The sequence below is a fragment of the Phacochoerus africanus genome, chromosome 10, assembly GCF_016906955.1.
Source record: "Phacochoerus africanus isolate WHEZ1 chromosome 10, ROS_Pafr_v1, whole genome shotgun sequence".
Taxonomy (NCBI): Eukaryota; Metazoa; Chordata; class Mammalia; order Artiodactyla; family Suidae; genus Phacochoerus; species Phacochoerus africanus.
Window position 1 is genome coordinate 84,521,435 of NC_062553.1, and position 14,470 is coordinate 84,535,904.

The 14,470-nt window shown below is 34.7% G+C and overlaps 1 protein-coding gene across 3 annotated transcripts in view; it reads right to left on the bottom strand.

The window, feature by feature from the left end:
- Positions 1 to 863: 863 nt before the first annotated feature.
- Positions 864 to 14,470, bottom strand: part of USP38 (ubiquitin specific peptidase 38) — a 33,824-nt gene continuing 20,217 nt past the window's right edge. For 2 of the 3 annotated variants that reach the window (XM_047798349.1, XM_047798348.1), the window contains 4 exons: positions 13,294 to 13,387; positions 10,399 to 10,505; positions 7,666 to 9,025; positions 864 to 2,088 (listed from right to left, as the gene is read on the bottom strand). In XM_047798349.1, the coding sequence (XP_047654305.1) occupies positions 1,927 to 2,088; positions 7,666 to 9,025; positions 10,399 to 10,505; positions 13,294 to 13,387 (1,723 nt within the window). In that variant the 3' untranslated portion in view covers positions 864 to 1,926. Of the gene's footprint in view, positions 2,089 to 5,412; positions 5,469 to 7,665; positions 9,026 to 10,398; positions 10,506 to 13,293; positions 13,388 to 14,470 lie in introns of all 3 variants that reach the window. The other variant, XM_047798350.1, reaches the window with a different exon arrangement.

The window sequence follows — 14,470 nt, forward strand, 5'->3', positions numbered from 1 at the left end:
ATAGTACTGTGAAGTTAGAACTAAAAAAGCTCAATATTATTATATAACTAGAATTTGATTTTTGTTATCATTTTTGAAAATTCAGTATGTATTATCCTGACAAATAAAAATCCTCGAATGACTTGCTATTCATAGATAAAACTTTGTGTAGGTCTAACTGTCTTTAGGGAATTTGCTATTAGAAGCAGCCTTGACTAATATCAACCCACTGAGAATTAAATGACTTTAGCAATTTCATTGGATGCTAAGACTCATATAATCTGACTACAAATCACTATCTAGCCAGGGGATAACTGAACTCATAGGGTAGTTCAGACATTCACTATTAAAACAACAGGAAATCCATAGGAAAGGAAGTTGAAAAAAATCCTACGGTTCAGTGATTTGTGGGGAAAGAGAAATCTCTATCAATTCTGCAAAGAATTTCCAGTTTTTAACTAATCCAGTCAGGTTTCCTAATCTTCCTGGTGACTAGAAACAGGTTAGGAGTGGGAAGAAGTAGAATGAAGATGAGGCATTCTGTTTTTACCACTGCCATTAAAAACCTTGGGAAAAAGATAAACCTCAAATCACCAAAGAACATTCTTTCCTTAAAATGTTTTCAAAATAAATATGAGACCAATCTGCAGAACAATGTACAACCATGGATAAGTTACAACTTTTAGGAATGGGGACAAGTGGGATCACTCTGTGTATAATCAAGACTTTGGAGAAGTGACTTGTTTCCAGTTTCCTGGTGAAAGAAAGTATGAGTCGGTAGGGGCTGACATTTTGACATTTTATCTGAAACTCTGAAACAGAAACAACTGTGCAAAACATATGACTCGAACAAAAAACCAAACCCAAATGTACAACTCTAAAAATACGTGATCAATATTTAATATTCTGAGGATTAGATAACAAAATCAAAAAAATTTTTTTACTTGACTAGGTTCATTTGCTCTGAATTCTTTTAAGAGTTAGAAACAAACAATCACACTTATTTATTTAGAACCATCAGATTTTACTTCAGGAAAATCTAATACCTTTCAAAAAGTTATAATTTTAGTATTAGCACAAAAAATTACTTCCTAACATTTCATTTAAAAAAAAACTTTTCCGCAGCCAAAGATTCCTATTTTTGAATTACAGTACTGCAAGGCACATACAGAACTCACCTCCTTCGAAACACACAGAAGAATATACTCCCTGAAATAGAATTTTTAAAATCCTCAATTAGAAATACTACAAAGTTAACAATTTTTAGGTAAAAACATTGCTCCTACAGGATCATGCACCGTTCTTAAAATCAATTCAGCACATATGTATAAATAATCCTTTTTTTTAAAAAAAATTTGTACTTGAAATGTAGATACAGTGATGTTGAAGACAGCACTGAACAAACCTGAAAAGTACTACAGCTTGATATATTTTTTGTTATTGCCTTCATGAGAGACTGTATCATCTCTAGAATTCTTAAAGACTTGAATTTAATAATGGGCTAACTACAGAAGAAATAAAAGATTTTCTTTTTAAACAATATTTCTTTAACCTCTAATATCAATTCTTTTATAAAGGATGCTAAATGAAATCTATTTTTTTTCTTCAGTAAAACTGAGGACAGGACAATTTAAATGCCTCTACTAAATTTAATGCAGCTTAATTAGGGACCAGGTACATATTTTCCTCTGAAAATTTTTTGGTCAAGCACGTCTAACCATAAAAGCAAATGGAATTTTAAGAGGTAGATTTTTTTTCCCATGATGCATTTTGTTAATAAATGTATTACCAAGAAAATAAAAACAAGCACTGAGTGTATTTTCTTAAAGTATAAGGGTCTAATGAAAAGAAAAATAATAGATATGATATTTGTTACAGTCTGACATTTTAACAGTCATAGATGGTATCGCATGTTTTGTGACCATTGCATTTTAGACTCTCTCAGCATCAAAATACGAGTCTGCCAACTGTATTAAATCCTCCTCCACCCCCACCACCAGTTGGTCCACAGCTTCCTGGTGGATCATTGTCATCAAATCCATTGGGCCGAAATGAACAGGAGGCAGATGCAGCTTGCAGGGCCCGGGCTCGAGCATTCAACTCTTGTTCCTAAAATTAAAAATAATTTTTATGAGCTTAAAATTCAAATACAATGGATGGGAATATAACTATATAAATATTTTTAAACTGCCTTAATCTTTAATAAGCATCCTCAGTAACTTTAAAAATATCAATTACACTAATTCTTACCAAATCTTACTAAAGTGAAGTACCTTATCACAGATGGAGCAAACAAGATAGCAAAATCCTGGTGTAACGCTAGAGAATGACAGATCCTAAAGGTTTTTCTGTTTCAATACCTTAATTAATTAATTAATTAATTTATTGTCTTTTTGCCATTTCTTGGGCTGCTCCCGCGGCATACGGAGGTTCCCAGGCTAGGGGTCTAATCGGAGCTGTAGCTGCCAGCTTACTCCAGAGCCACAGCAACGCGGGATCCGAGCCGTGTCTGTGACCTACACCACAGCTCACAGAAACACCGGATCATTAAGCCACTGAGCAAGGGCAGGGATCAAACCCGCAACCTCATGGTTCCTAGTTGGATTCGTTAACCACTGCGCCACGACAGGAACTCCTTTTTTTTTTTTTGTCTTTACAATACCTCACTTTAAAGAAGAGGAAACTGAAGTCTTCAGTCTTTAAATTTCCCTACAGAAATTTTACAGTTCTTGTAAGACTCATCAACAAAGACAGGAATAGATTTCTTTTCTAATACAGAGAACACAGAATTCAAAAGTTGTAACAATGGATTACCTATTCTCCATCGAGTGGAGTTGTTCTGGAAATGGGTGATACTGTAAAAGGTATAAATAATCAAAGCTGATTTTTTTCCTACCCTTTCTTCACAATATTTCTCAATAATTAAGAGATCTTGGAAACACTGCTAAGGAAAATGGAGTCCATCTCCTTACAGTATTACTCAAAACTTTTCCCTACCAGGTTATTAGAACTTTTAAATGGAACCAAATTTACCTGTGTGCCAGACGTACAAAAGGTGCTCAGTGTACAGTAATGATCTAAGATTGGAACACTATTAGGGACTTAGCCACAAAGCGAGCAAATTTGAATAAATACTTATTTATTTATAAATAAACTGCAAATTCATTTGGCAACATATAGAATTGGATTTTTAAAACTGGCCCAAACTCCTTGGAATAAGCAAAATATTCTGGCATATGTCCATTTTTTCTGGGAGAGGGGCTATCACTTTCAAAAGCAGTGTCAACAAGGTCTAAAAGCTACTGCTAACAGCACAACTGTTAACTGGTACAATCATCTGAAGAATTTTCACACTATGGTCAACATTAATAATAAAAACTGTACTATTTCCAATTTTTTTTTTCTTTCTTTTTTGCTATTTCTTTGGGCCGCTTCCGCGGCATATGGAGGTTCCCAGGCTAGGGGTCGAATCAGAGCTGTAGCCACCGGCCTACGCCAGAGCCACAGCAATGCAGGATCCGAGCTGCGTCTGCAACCTACACCACAGCTCATGGCAACGCCGGATCGTTAACCCACTGAGCAAGGGCAGGGATCGAACCCGCAACCTCATGGTTCCTAGTCGGATTCGTTAACCACTGCGCCACGACAGGAACTCCTAATTCCAATTTTTAAACTAAAAGCCCAATTACTTTGCTCCTCCTGGCAAGGTAATACGATTTGATAAGTTCTAGCTAAATTTTCTTAGTTTATGCCTTCATGAGATGCCTGATTTTGTATTACTTACGGAAAAAAAAACCCCTTATGTCCACTGCTTATACTATGGACAGCCTGTTTCTCAGTAGCATACAGCAACTACTGTATGATTCCCTATACAGAAAATTATCAAGCGTCACATATTTTTATGGTTGAATATGACTTTACATAAGAAATCCTTCTAGCAGAATGGGCTAGTGAACCTGTCTCGGACAGGGCTTAGGCTTTTAAAACTTAATTTGTAGGATATTTCTTGAAAACATTTTTTCACTTACTCTATCATTTACAATATTTATTAGTGCTGGCTCCTCTGTATAATGTCTAACTGCACAATACTTTTCAGGGGGTATATTAGTTTATTCTTCAATTGGTGAAGTTAAAGAATTACAATTTTTTTTTTACAGATAGAAAATATAAGCCATAGTTATGTCAGAAACAGACACAAAAATAACAAAAATCCTCTGCTCTAGCTCTATAATCTATTAAGCTATTTAAAAAGCAATGAAAATATCACTGTATCTAAGAAACAATATCTAGTTTAAGGTATAGATCATGTTCTCTAATGAAAGAAATAAAATATAATGAATATGGCAAGGTAGAGTTCAATAAGTTCTGCTCCCAAAAGATATGGTGATTTTTGGAGCTCCTCTCATGGCTCAGCAGTAACGAAGCCAACTAGTATCCATGAGGATGTGGGTTTGATCCCTGGCCTCACTCAGTGGGTTAAGGATCTGGTGCTGCCATGAACTGTGGTGTAGGTTGCAGATGTGGCTCAGATCTGGCATTGCTGTGGCTGTGTTACAGTGAGCTATGGTGTAGGCCAGCAGCTGCACCTCGAATTCGATGCCTGGCCTGGGAACATCCATATCCTTCAGGTGCTGCCCTAAAAGAGAGGAAAAAAAAAGAAAAAAGATACAGTGATTTTTGCCTGAACTTTGCTAAAAAGTGATTTCCTGCCAGAAGCTATGTTGAAGACATACAAAATAGAAAACTAAGTGACTCCACTGCTTCAGATACAACTAAAACGTATATTATATTTAAGGACATAGAGCTTCCCAAGACAGTAATATTCCTTTTTGCCTTCTTACCTATTTACATAAAAATACATGGCTGACCTCTGGATATATGAAATTCTGTTTTTCAGAATTTAAGCTTAAACAATGGAAAAAAGTAGGTGAAACTTCTTTTCATCTTATTTCTTTTAATATAGAAGAGAACATTATGTACATGTCACAAATTATGAATGTCACAACATGTAATTTATATCCCATTTTTATATCAGGTATGAAACTTAATTCTTATTTCAGGAGTGGACTATTGGTCCAGTGACAAGGAGGAGTTTAGATCTCTCATTCAAGTAAATCTGTTAACATTAAATCAATCCATCTTTTTTTCTTTAAACTTCACAGATATGATATATACTCTTCTGCATGTCTGATAAAGAAAAAAATTAAGACATTAAACTACCACCTCCTCCAAAGGGGGAAAAAAAAGGAAAGAAACATAAGGAGAGAAGTGTCTGCAGTTGCTGTGGGTCAGTGGGGACAGGTGGTGACTTACACAACCTTTCTCTCACTCTGTCCTAACTAAAGGCATGATTTATGTAATCTGAACACTAAAATAATGGAGACACTCCTAACAGAAGTTGGACTGAGGGGAGAGAGATATATGGAGATGAACCTTTTCCGAAATTTACTTCAAGATCCACAGCTTGCATTGTTCTCCTTTGTCTCAGGCTGTGATACAGAATAGAAAGAGGTCTGAGACAGAATTTTTTGCCCAGGCATTTCAAAACCACTCATCGTGCCAATACTAGAAAGGGCAAGAGTTTCTTTCTAGCACTTTTAAGTCTACTTGTTACTTTATTCAATTCCACATCCTTACTAAGATTTAAGTGTTTTACAACTGTCCTATAAACAGGTTTAATGCTATTTCCTAAAGCTAAAATTATATCCTAGACATAGCAATCTGTTATAAAGCATTATTACTATAAAATGGGCGCAAGCTTATAACTATACCTCAACAATAAACGTAAAAAAAAAAAAAAAAAAAGAACAAAAACGTACATGTTCCCTGTTCCAGAAGTTCAAAACTAAAAAAACGATAGCTGAAAACTGCTGTACACAGAACCCCAACACCACAGGTTCTCACTGCCGGGCAATTATGAGAACATGTTCATCAGTACAACAGAAGAAACAACATAGTCTCTGGGCACAAATTTAAAATACCAGAATGATTCAGTTACGCAATATGAGAAACATCACAATTCAAACCTTATCAATTACATTACTGTATTTAAAAGCAACTAATCAATTAATCTTAAGTTTCTAATTAAGTATTGAGAGTCTGTTATTGTAATTTGCTTTAAAAAGGCACTTTGATAAGGAAGCTTTAACAGCCTGTCTTCATATAGGTAAATAAATACCTTAACATAAAATTTAGCAATATCATTTTTGCATGAAACAACTGGCTAATCTGAGACTTAAGATGGAATTTAGAACAACTGCTGAGTTAACAAAGTACATAATGATTTTTCTTTATAGTGACATAGCAGTGTTAAAACAATGATAAAAGAATGGCTTATCACCCACAAACACTGTAAAATCAGAATGTAATGGGGCAAATGGCAAAACAGAATCATTTAGAGCTAGGCTGCAGTACAAGTGGTTGTTATAAGAACTTTTGGCACTCTAATCATAGAAATTAGTTTCTATGTATTTCCAAAAATCACTATTGCACTGGACATTTTATATTAGAGAATATTTCTATTTCAACCTGAGCCTCTTACCCTCACTGCACCTTTCCATCTTTAAGAATCATGATGATTCCTGTCTAGCGCCTGTTTGACATCTAGCAAGGATATGGTTGCATACATTCTTACTCTGATTATGCCTTCTGACTGGCTGCTAGAATCTTTGGTAGTGAACAGTTCTAACAAATATTCTGAGTGTCTAATTTTTTTTTCTGTAAAATGTATTCCTTTTGTGTTACTCTGGAACATTGCCATGCTCTTTTAAAAATGTACTATGTATCATTTTTTGAAAATTTTATAATACAGTAAATTTGACAACTTTTGAGTAAACTTCCCTCTAAAAATGAGTACCTTTTTTTCTCTTATTCTATATCCTTTAGGAGTTTCGTGCCTTTCAAACACAAAATTTTTAGAAACTTATTTAAACTCATGAAATCATTAGGACTACTCAATTAATAAACCTACAATTTCAACTACAATTTACTGCTGGTCCTTTATGTTAGTAGTAAGTTGGCAGGTTTCAAAGAAAAATACTTCTCAGTAAGGCTTTTTAAGAAAATTAGAAAAATCATTAACTGCCTGTTAAATGTATATTTACAAGTAAATTCAGCTCCTATAAAACTCTATTTCAGGGCTTTTATTTATAAATTGTTCTATTACAGCCTTGGACTTACTGATCAGCTCCTTGAAGAATACATATATATACTTTCTTTACATACTCCACCTTTTAGTTCCTTTATCTTATCCTTCTGACTGTCAATAAATAGTTCTTAAAATATTTATACGAAGGTCTAAAAGGAATAAATATCAAATTTAGCTGCTGTTTCCCTGGCAGGTGGGACTGAAGGGAAGGGGGAGATACTCCCATTTTATTTAACTTCCTGTTTCCATATGGAAAGATTTAATAATGATCACATCTTTTGTAATTAAAAACAAAGTCTTCTATACTGCATCTAATTGTGCCTCTTCATAATTAACTCATAACATTAGAAAGTAAGAAAATTTAGTTATATAGGATGAACCCATTTCATATAAACCCAGATTCAAATTTCAAAGTGACCACTTAGTAAATTCCTTGAGAATGCAAAAGTTGGATTTCAAAGTGAGGGAACTCATTTAACCACGTGCCAAATGCTGAAATATTTTCCATAAGTGATGACGTTTTTATATTTCCAACTTACCTGTAAATATAGTTTATTGTCTTTTGTTATAGCTTCCATTAGTTCTTTCTGTAGAGGTGGGTCTCCATTTACCCAGAGTCCAGTGGTTGAATTACTACCACCTAAACTATTAGTGCTGTTCTGCTTTTTGTACAAAAGCACATAAGCTGTGTCCTTTGGAAACCTACTCGTAATTTTCTGGACTGACTGAAATGAAGTAAATGTCACTCTGCTGTCATTAAATAAAAACCACTCTTTTGACATTTCCTTATTTTCCAAATCCTGTTCAATAATTGCACTGGGACTATCTCTTCCTGGTAAATGACCCTGGGAGGAGGCTAGTGCCAGAGTTTCAGGCTGGTGACACAGCTGGTATGAGCACTCGGTACCTGTGATGTTTCTGGCATAAGAATAGTAATGCCCGCTTTCAGAGGATACACCAGAGTGAACCACAACAGAACTCAATAGATAGGGCACCAATTTGGGGCAGCAAGCTTCTTCAGTCCCAGAAGGCTTTAATTTTTTAGCTAGATTCTCACTAATATCAGTGAAGTCAACATCTAGAGACCAACTTTCTGATAACGAAGAGAAAGAAGTAGTTCTTTTAACTGGCAACTCCAAAACCAGTGGCAGTGACACATTGTCTAGAATTTTTCTTCTCACATGGTACTTCTGATCATATGAAAATCTTAGGAGAGTAAGAATAAGGTATTCAGGTTCCTCTGTGATTTGCATAGTTTTCTCAGCATTCTGCAGCGAGGCACAGTTTTCACAATAGTATTGGTTGTCACCAGTAAGAATCTCTGGAGCCAAAAAATAATTTAGTAAGTCAGTTACTGAAGGTGTGGTTTCACCTCCTGGTTTCTGAGGTACGTCTTTATTAACAAGCATCTTGCGAGAGTCATTAGGGACAGAAATGTCTTCAGCACAGCGAAACTCATCAGGACTGCCCACCATTCCTTCACTGACAGCTGAGTCACAGGCAAAGGCAGCTGTTGCTGGATTATAGACTCCTGGTTCTTTTGAAGGACCAGGTACCCTGCCCTGTGTCAGACCACCATCATGTGAACTGCCTGATGATGCTGGATCTTGAAAAGACAAGTTTTCCATAGAAGAGGAAGGACAAAAGGCAAGTGAAAGATCTGTAAAGGCTTCCACTTTTTGTGAGGTACTCCTGCAGTTCAAACAACATATGTGAGTTTGTAGTTTTCCTCCGAACATTTTTTCAATTAATGTCTTCTCACCGTCACTTGTGCAAGAGGTCTCTGTTAGTCCAGCTGCCTTATTGGCTACTTCTTGTAAAGAAGTTTCACTGCACCCAGGACTTTCAGAAGGCTTGTGTGAGGGCTGAACTTTCAAGATCTTTTCTTCTTCATGGAGCCTGCAGGACAGTATATCATTATATGGCTACTTCACTTAAATTTATTTTTTATTTCCCCAATACATTATTTTTTTTTCCTACTGTACAGCATGGTGACCCAGTTACACATACATGTATACATTCTTTTTTCTCACATTATCATCCTCCATCATAAGTGACTAGACATAGATCCCAGTGCTACAAGGAAGGATCTACTTCACTTAAATTTAAATGTAATTTCTACTTAAAATTATTGGTGGCTTATATAAATAGCCAAGTTATTTTTTTTATCAGATATAATGCTTAATATAAAAACAAGTTTCTCCTCCCTCACCAAGAAGAATATTGAACAGTTTGAGAACGTAGATCAGAAGAGACATCAGTGACTATTCCTACTCTCTATTCTCATTACACTTTCTTTGCCATTATTCCTACTCTCTACTCTCATTACACTTCCTTCATAATGCTACTTTATAGCAGTTATTATAGTAAACTGTGTATGTCCACTAACTGTCTTATATATCTTTGTCTGCCTGGCATCTCACAGAATGCCTGGTGCAAAGAAACTACTCAACATATGCTTGCAGAGTGGAAGGAAGGTTGCACATGTTAAGCTCAACTGATTTTACCAGTCATTCATAAAGAGAGGAAGAGGCAGGGAAATAAAGGAAGATAATAGGTTTTATTAACTAAGTGGTAAGAAGACCACAAAATTTACCAAACCAACCCAATTACGAATTGATCTAAGGAGCAGCTATTACATTTTTTGTTTCTGAATGGCTGTATACTCTTGGAAATGAGTGAGGAACACAAGAGCTTATATCTATCAATATTTACTGTATTCAAAAACTGAGAATAAAAGTAGTGAAATACATTTGAAAACAATAAACTCATTATACGTTAACATACATAACATTTTAAAATGAAAAATAGTTGTATTTTCTAAATCCCAAAAAATTTAGTGAGAAGAATGTCAATGTTTTACATTTTGCAAATATTTCAAGTATGTGTCTCAATAGAAGACAGCTGGATCCTCATGTCTGCTCTTATTCAATCTATTGTGATATGTTGTTTTGGACGAAGTATATGAAGAAAATTTGGCCTCAACTACATATATACAGACAGGTAGTTGGAAAAGGGAAGACCCATGAAATTGTTTTGGGAACCCCTAAGGGTCCTTGTACCACACTTTGAGAACAAGTGGCCTAAAGGAAGAAAATTTTAAAAAAGAAACCAAACTAAAAACAAAAGAACACTTTAAAACATACAATAAATGCAAACTATTTTAAAGATTAACACTTGAAATATGTCTTTGACGGTAAAAACAATGTTCTACAGAAATTTGTTATGAAAAGAACATAAATTCAAATCATAGCTTTAGAAATACTTGTTACCTGTCTAGTAGAAACCTGAGGTACTCAGAACAGTCTTGCTGCGATCGGGGCGTAAACCATGGAGGTCTGGAAGCCTCAAAGAATATCCGAGGTGCATATGCTTCTCTCTTTTGATATCAGTAGAGAAAATACAAAGGAGAGATTTCTTACACCATAAACCAAACAAATGAAATCTTAATGTATAACATCTAATAACGATTAATAAAGATTACTAAAATTACACTGGCTTAACCTTTACTACAAAGTGCCAAACATGGGGGCACATAAAATTAGTAAGAAATAAATGAGGTAACTTTCAGTCATAACTTCTCATTCTGAAGATGAGAATTCAGAGCTGGAGAAACCATGTGACTTGCCCAAGGTCATCTAGCTGAATCAGTGGTTGAGGGATGATATCAGAACCCAGGCCTCTCCACCAGTATAATGCTCCTGGTATTATCTATGTGCTTGAGTCCAGAAGTTTAAAAAAAAATCGAATCTGAAAAAGACATGTTACCGAATTTTTTTTTTTTTTTTGTATAAAGTAATAAGGGGCATACTTTATAGAGCCATGTATACTTATTTTAGGTGAATATTTCCTTGACTGGGTACATGTCATAACTGTACAGGATATGAACAATACGGTTAAAGATGTTGTTGATTTTATTTTTTGTACAGAGGCAGTTTAGTGAAGTGGTTGCTCATATACTTTAGAGCAAGCTAGGTTCAAATCCTAGATTTTGGAGTTCTCTTAGCACAGTAGGTTAAGGATCTGACATTGTCACTGCAGCTGCATGGGTCACTGCTGTGGCACAGGTTTGATCTTTTGCCTGGGAATTTGATCCTTGATCCATGATCACATGCCTTCTACATGGCAAAAAAATGAAACAATAAAATAAAATAAAATCCTAGATTTTGCTATGACAGAAAAAGAACTGAAAAAGGCATCTGAAAAGCTGTGATTACAACTTGAAAATTTAGAATTCTCCTGATATTTTGAGTATTTGTAGTATGACAGGCTTCTCAGTTTCGGAAAATTTTTTAAAAATAGGAATGTTTACAGCATTTTGAAAGGAGGGAGTTTAGTATACTGGTTCAACATGGGTTCAAAATAATTTGGTTCATATTCCAATCTTGGCACTTGTTTGCATGACTTTGAAAGCAGTTAACATAAGCCTCATTTCTTCACCTGTAAAATAGGAATACTACCTATTACCTCATAGATGGATTTTGAGGATTAAGAGATAATATATGTAAACCACTTATTACAGGAGCTAGACAAAGCTAAATGCTCAAAAAGTGTTAGCTTTATTAATCACAAGAAAAGCTTTTAAAATTATGCAGGGAAAATCTACCTGTCCAAAACGATCCTTGTTGGCTTGCTATTAGAAAGGGTCTCAACTATGACAGAACTTTGATTAGGTTCTCTTATTAATTCCTTTCTTCTTTTGTTAGGAATATGGAAGCCTACTAAGGTTTTTTTTTCCTTAGTAGCTCTGACTTAAGTTAATATAGCATATATAATGTATTTACATCTACAGGTATACACATAGACACACATACACACATGTTATACAGCTGACCAGTGAACAACCTAGGGGTTAGGGGTACTGACCCTCTGCTTAGTCAAAGACCTGGGTATAACTTTATAGTAGGCCCTCCATATCTGTGGTTCCACATCTGTGGTGTCCACCAACCATGGACTGTGTAGTACTAGAGTACTTATTTATTGAAAAAATCCATGTGTAAGTGGACCCTCGTAGTTCAAACCTCTGTTGTGCAAGGGCCAACTCTATATAGTATACAGGAAATACGGACTAGTGATAAAGCAAGAGCATAAGTCCATTTACTAGAAAACAATGTCTGGGAACTGGAGGGAGGAGATTTCATCTCCCTTGGTCCTGAGATGTTAAATATAATTTGTGAACATATTTCCCCCAGGTTAAGAATACTCAAGATGATCCTTTGAGTATCTCGTAGGCCATCACTAACATTTCATATGTCAACCCTATCTTGATTCTTTCCACTCAAGAAGTTATAGTTGAGATATTTCTCAGCTTAAAGATAGGAAACAAAGCATTCCTATCAACTCAATTCCACCAATTCTGAATCTACCTTCTCCTCTGGCTGTAACTATCTACTCTTTTAGACCTCTGTGAAACTAAGACAATCAGAGTAAAACTAGAAAATGATATTTGTTATTTATAAATGATATATATTATTCACATTACTCAAAAATAAAAGTATAAGCTTCTTGAGCATAGGTATTCTATTTTGACTGCTTATCAGTCTGCATATTGGGTCTCTCAATAAATGTCTATTTACTATATGTGATGTTCTTTCCATTAACATAAACTCATTGCCTTGGATTAATTTGTGGACATAAAAGATCATCATAAAATTTTAAATTCTAGAACTTAATGGGTGAACAGTTTATCTGTTAAATTCTAGAGCTTAAAAGTTTAGTCATAATGAAAGGGTACATATATATATTAGAAGCTGCAGAAAAAGCTAAGGTGCCATAAATTTATTTTAATTGTTCATTTTTAATTGCTCATTACTGTAAAAATCTACCAAAGTATCAATAAGCTTAATATTAAAGATGCACTTTAAAAGATTTCTTCATGATGGAACTTATTTTTTTGGATAGAAAATCAGATTTTTATCCATAATAATTAGAATAATGGGTCAGGAAAACGTTCATCTACAAGAATGGAAAGTAGAAGGAAGAAACAAAAACTCAGGGCATATCCTGATTTTAGGCAGTATCTCTTTAGACTTCTACATGGATTTGTTGTGCTGAAGAGATATATATTATCTCATCAGTCAAAAAGGTTCACTAAGTCTGGTATACTGTGAAATGTAAAGAAGATTATCAACACAGTTAACACATTCACAATACACACTTATACTCACCTGTGTATGAGCCAAAAAGGCAAAAAGATGCTGTAATTTTTTCATTAATGAATTGCACCCATTTAGATTTAAAGATAAGACTTGTCTCCTGAAACTGAAAGCAAATAAAATATAATAGTTTTTGTATACATGTATATACACAACACATTTTTTAAAAGCTGAAAGGAAGCTAGTTCAAGAACTTACTATCCTCAAGGTAAAATTTCACTTACCTGAAGGCCCTTTACCTGACAAAATCACTGCCTGTAAATGTAGTAAAGAAGGAAGAGAATGACAGTAAATGAACACTTACTACATGGCCTGGTAATGACCACATGCTGTCATGCATTATTCCTCTCTTCTGAACTAGCAAATACAAATAGATTAAGCTATTAACTAGTAACTTAAACAATTTTTACACTTTTTCAAATCTGTATGAAGTTTAAAAAATGCTGTCGTCAAAACTACTATAAAGGTAGTGATTTAAAAAGTGTGGTACTAGTGCTGGATAGGAAAAGGAGAAACTATTCAAAAAACAATATAGACAAAGTGGGTAACCATTTCGAGAAAAGAGTGAATTAGCTAAGATTTCATATCATCACAAATGCAATAGGAGTAATGAGCCAAATGTAAAATACAAAGCTACTGAAGTGTTTAAAAGAAAAAGGTGGAGGGGGGAGGAAGTTTGGAGGGGGGAAGGCTTCCTAAAATTCAGGCACTGGAAATGATAAATAGATTTGACTACATAAAATAAAAAAATTGCAAACAAAACACTCTACAAATTTGAATTGTACTGACTAAAAGAAAGTAAGTAATATTGTATTACCATCCGGAGTACATATAAATCAGCATGAAAAAGAAAAAGGCCCAACAGATAGGTGCACAATGGAAAGAACAGGTTATTCAGAAAAGAAACACAAAGAAAACTAGAGAGGGAAAAATTCTGTAAAGGTCAGCAAAAAGCAAATTAAAATGAAAAGACATTTTCCTCCAGATTGGAAAAAATTTTAAAGACTGATTGTATCAAGTACTGCTAAACGTATGGGGTCATAGGTACAATCATGTATTAGTATGCAAGTTTAAATGTGATAAATGCTATAGCCTTTCTGGAGAGCGATTTGGACACTCTATTCAAAGAATATCCTCTGTATTGGCAGAGAGATGTTAATTATAAGCAAAACAACCTAATATTCATCAA